The sequence below is a fragment of the Corvus brachyrhynchos genome, unplaced genomic scaffold (genome assembly GCF_000691975.1).
Source record: "Corvus brachyrhynchos isolate BGI_N302 unplaced genomic scaffold, ASM69197v1 scaffold215, whole genome shotgun sequence".
NCBI classification, from domain to species: domain Eukaryota; kingdom Metazoa; phylum Chordata; class Aves; order Passeriformes; family Corvidae; genus Corvus; species Corvus brachyrhynchos.
In genome coordinates this window covers 747,256-751,737 of record NW_008237887.1, presented here as the reverse complement: position 1 = coordinate 751,737, position 4,482 = coordinate 747,256, and the positions used below count along the sequence as shown (strand labels likewise).

Here is a 4,482-nt window from a genome sequence, read left to right as displayed (position 1 = left end):
CGCGGGCGAACACAGCCACGTCCTCGCCGCCGTGGGTCTCCTGCCGCAGCGGCACGGCCGACTGCGCCTGGTAGTCAGCATGTGCTGGGGGAAAACAGCACAAGTGAGAATCGTTTAAGAGCCCAGCTCATTTTAGCCAAGCTGGGATGATTTTAAGGGGTTTTGGCCCAAAACGTACTCACCAAAATCCACGGCAGAGACGTTTTCTCGCTCGCCCGCCACGATTTTATAGCCGGGGCCGTTGCCGTAGAGGATGGAGGTGAAGGGTTTGCGGTCCACGTCGCTCTGCATCGGGGCCAGACCTGGCGGTATGGCACGATCAGCGGGATGGAATCTCCCCACTGTGTCCCCAAGCTGTCCCTGGCACCGTGGCCGGGCAGGGCTCACCAAAGATGGGGTTCCCGCGGGGGGTGTAGCCGCCGAAGGTGAAGACGTGCGAGTGGTCGGCAGTGACAACACTGAGCGTGTCCTGGGTGGACGTGAGGCGTGTGGCCAGCCCGATGGCCCTGTCCAGCTCCACTGCCTCGTGCAGCGCCTGCTTCGCCTTCCCCTCGTGGTGCCCGTGGTCAATGCGGCCACCTGCGGAACCCGGCACCGCTCGGCATCGCCCTTCTCTTCCCAGCCTTGCACCCCTCTTTATTTCCTTTTCTGCATTCCCCCATCACCCCATTTATCCCCCCTTTTTACATCCCACATCCTCTCTTTTGCACCCCCATCAGGCCCTTTTCATTCCTCCTTTTCATTCCCCTGCTCTATCCGTTTTAGTACTCCACCTTCACCCCTCTTATCCCTCCCTCTTTGCACCTTCATTGCCCCTGTTACCCCTCCTTTTGCACCCCCCATATCCCCTTTATCTGTCATTTGTGCATCCACCATCACCCCCTTATCCTCCCTCCCTGTCATCCCCTTTTTTTGCACTCCTATCTCCCCATTATCCTCCCTCCCTTTTTGAACCATCACCCTTAATCTCCCTGGTTTTGTTCTCCCATCACCCCCTTCATCATTCATTTGCACCTTCCGGTCCTCACTTTTTGTACCTCCCCTTTATCCAATTTCCCCCTTTTCCCCTCCTTTTTGTATACCCATCACCCCCTTTATCCTCCTTTTGCACCCTTCTTTTATCAAATCCCCCCCATTTTTGCACCCCCATGAGCCCCCCACCTTCAACCAGGAGGAAGAACCCTCGGGGGTTTTTCTGGAGCATCCTGATGGCCACGGACACCATCTCGCTGAGGGACGGATCTGTCTCGTTGTTCCTGTCCAGCTCGTACACCATGTCCCCCGGCTCGAAGAGGCCTGGGGACAGGAACACTGCTGGGGACATCCTTTTCCCACCAAAAGAAAAAGGGGGGGGGGGACAAATCCTGCTCCTCGTGCTGACTCAAGTATTTCACACACCACTGGATTCAGGAAGATTAGATAAAAGCCAGGGAGTAATCCCAGCCCTTCCTTCCTCCTGCCCGGCTGGATTCCACATTCCAGAATGGAGTGGGAATTTCACTGCTGACAAAAGAACTGCATCCCTACGAGGGAGATGTGTTCCAGGGTGGGAGTAGCAGCATCCTTGGGATGTAACAGCATCCTTGGTGGACAGCACATTCTTGAGGGCACACCAGCATCCCCAGGGTGGGGCACCAGCATTTCCAGGGAAATTGCAGCATCTTTGGGACCAGCACCCCTGGGGGCAGCAGTAGCACCACCCTTGGGGGTGTAACAGCATCACTTTGGGGGACCAGCGTCCCCAGGGAGGTAACAGGATCGTTTGGGGGGGGTACCAGCATCCCCAAGGGAATAGAAGCATTTTGGGGGCTACCAGCACCCCCAGGACCAGGTGCCACCATCCCTTGGAGGCAGCAGCACTCCTGGGAGGGTAACTGGCCTCTGCAGCTGCCCCAGCACCCCAGGACAGGCCAGGGTCCCCTAAAGCACTCAGCTGATGCCAGGGCACCCTTGGGTGCAGGGACTCACCCAGCAGGAAGTCGACGCGGCTGAGGTTGAGCGCCAGCAGCCCTCGCCGGTGCCACACGTACTCAGCAACCTGGGGACAGGGGACAGGCACTGTCACCTTCTCCATTGCCTCGGCCATCCCCGTGGCCACTCCCCAAAGTATTCCATCCCCCAGGAATGGCTCTGTAGGGTTCCAGCGGGGTGATGTGTGTGTACCCCCATGCCCCAAGGAGTCCCTGTCACCTTGCCGCGGGGCTTGGCATCCTGCCACGCCTGGACGAGGTTCCTGTGGTCCAGGCGGGTGCCCCGATGCTTCTCCTCTTGGGGATATTCCACATCACTGACATTTTTGGGGTACATGTATTTCCTCCCTCCACCTAGGATCACCTGCAAAGGAGGGAAGGAAATGTAGTTTTAAATAATTTTTAATTATTATAAATTTCCCCCTCCAGCTGGGGTTTAACGGGGGAAGACCCCGAAGGAGCAGAGCAGGATGTCCAGGAAAGCCCTGGCGTTGTGGGCAAAAACACCCGAGGAATTTCACCTAGCTCAAAATAACCCTGAATCTCTTCCTATTAATTAAAACCCAGGACAAAAATAACCATTTCCAGCAGGGATTTGGCTTTTTGAATATTTTTTTTTCTCCATCTGTGGGAAGGATGCTCCACATCGGGATCCCCACATGAACCCGCTGGGATGGAGCCCCATCCCGTGGCTCTCCCTGTTTGCTTTGGAGTCTGATTTATTTGGCCTCTGTTATTTATAACCTAGCAGAGATTTTATGTTTTTTTTGTATTTTCCCCCCCCTTTCTCCGCGTAGAAGGTGAATTATAAAGCTGCAAAACACCAACGCCAAAATTATTAACAAAAAAAAGGGAAAAAAAAGTCTTTTCCCCACTATATAATTATTTCCAGCCTGGGACAGAGTTAAAATTATATTAAAGGGAAAAAACCAGCAAAAGAGGCTATTAAAGAGCTAAATAACAGGCTGGGATGTTTTGCTTTGGGGCTATTTTGAAGGACAGAAGAAGATTTATTTACAGTGCTGAATTTCTGCATAAATCCACAGCAAGGAGCAGAACTGGGGGAGAAAGGAAGAGCTTTGGGTCTGGGAAGCATGGGAAGGGAGGGGGCTAAGATGGATTTGAGGGTCTGGGCTTGGTCCTATAGGTGCTTGCGGTCCCAGACCTGTGTTTGAGTGTCCTGGTCCCATGCCCACCTGAAAGTGCTGGTACCCCACCCGTGGTGGTCCTGGTCCCAGTCCCGATTCTGATGAGGGTCCCAACTCTGTACCCATGGGTGGTCCTGGTCCCCCGTCTGCTGGGGGCTCTGACTCTGCACCATTGGGTGGTCCTGGATCTGCACCCATGGGTGGTCCCAGTCCACCATCACACAGGGATCCCAGCTCTGCACCCATTGGTGGTCCTGGCCCCATATCTACCCACAATCCTGGTCCTGCACCCATGGGTGGTCTCAGCCTCACATTTTCAGGGGTGGTCCTTGTCTTGTACCTACTCACAGTCCTGACCTTGCACTCCTTGGTGGTTCCAGCCCAACATCTCCTGGGAGCTGTGGCTCTTCAACCACTGGTGCTTCCAGCCCAGCATCTCCTGGGAATCCTGGCTCTTCAACCATTGGTGGTCCTGGTCCCACATCTATCCACAGCCCTGTCCCCACCCTTGGGTGGCTCCAACACTCACCCCAGGTTGTCCTGGTCCCATCCCCACTGACTCTAGGGCACATTCCTGGTGTCCTCATCCCTACCTCGATGTCAGGGATGTTCTCCACCAGCTGCCGGGCGATATCCTTGCAGCCACCCTCCAGGGCGTCCGGGGGCATCTCTCCATCCGAGTACCAGTCACGGTTGGCAGAGTGGGCGTAGGCGGCGCTGGGCGTGGCGTGGGTCACGCGCGTGGTGGTGACGATGCCCACGGCCTTGCCTGCACCACCAGTTCAGGGGACAATGGTGAGAACACCCCAAACCCCCTGCTTGACCTGCTGCCCAGGTGTCCCTCAGCCCTTCACCTGCATCCTTGGCCCAGCGGAGGATGGAGGTCACCTCCTGGCCCTTGGTGGTGTTGCAGCGGTCCCGGGTGACACCAGCACTGACCCCCAGCGTCCCCTCGTTGGCTTTGACCCCGCAGAGGTAGGCGGTAGCCGTGCCCGCACTGTCGGGCACCTGGGCATTGGTGTTGTAGGTCTGGAAGGTGAGAGACGGACAAACGTCCATAGTTGTCACCTCCATCACTGTCTCCTCCACCACCACCAGTACCATTGACAGTGCTGTCATCCCCACCCTGGGGCTTCCCTCCCTGTGCTGTTAGGCTGCACCAGACCCCCCATCCCACCTGTCCCCTCTCTTTTGTGCTTTGCCTCCATTGTACCCGCTGCTCCCTCCACTGTGGTGGCACTTCCCCCCCCTCACTGCATTTTGCTGCTTTTAGCCTTTTTTCAGTCCATCCTTTGGCAGGGAGAGAGAAGCCACTGCCGTGGGCATCCCCACGGGGTGAACAGAGGTGGCTGCTGACTTCCCAC

General features: G+C 56.3%; 1 protein-coding gene across 1 annotated transcript in view; it reads right to left on the bottom strand.

The window, feature by feature from the left end:
* The window catches only part of ALPL (alkaline phosphatase, liver/bone/kidney), an 8,210-nt gene that overhangs the window by 919 nt on the left and 2,809 nt on the right, over positions 1–4,482 (bottom strand). The window contains exons 5-12 of the mRNA XM_008632498.2: positions 3,973–4,147; positions 3,712–3,887; positions 2,191–2,334; positions 1,969–2,038; positions 1,162–1,296; positions 388–579; positions 183–302; positions 4–84 (exon numbers count right to left, since the gene is read on the bottom strand). Of these exons, the coding sequence (XP_008630720.2) occupies positions 4–84; positions 183–302; positions 388–579; positions 1,162–1,296; positions 1,969–2,038; positions 2,191–2,334; positions 3,712–3,887; positions 3,973–4,147 (1,093 nt within the window). The remainder of the gene's footprint in view (positions 1–3; positions 85–182; positions 303–387; positions 580–1,161; positions 1,297–1,968; positions 2,039–2,190; positions 2,335–3,711; positions 3,888–3,972; positions 4,148–4,482) is intronic.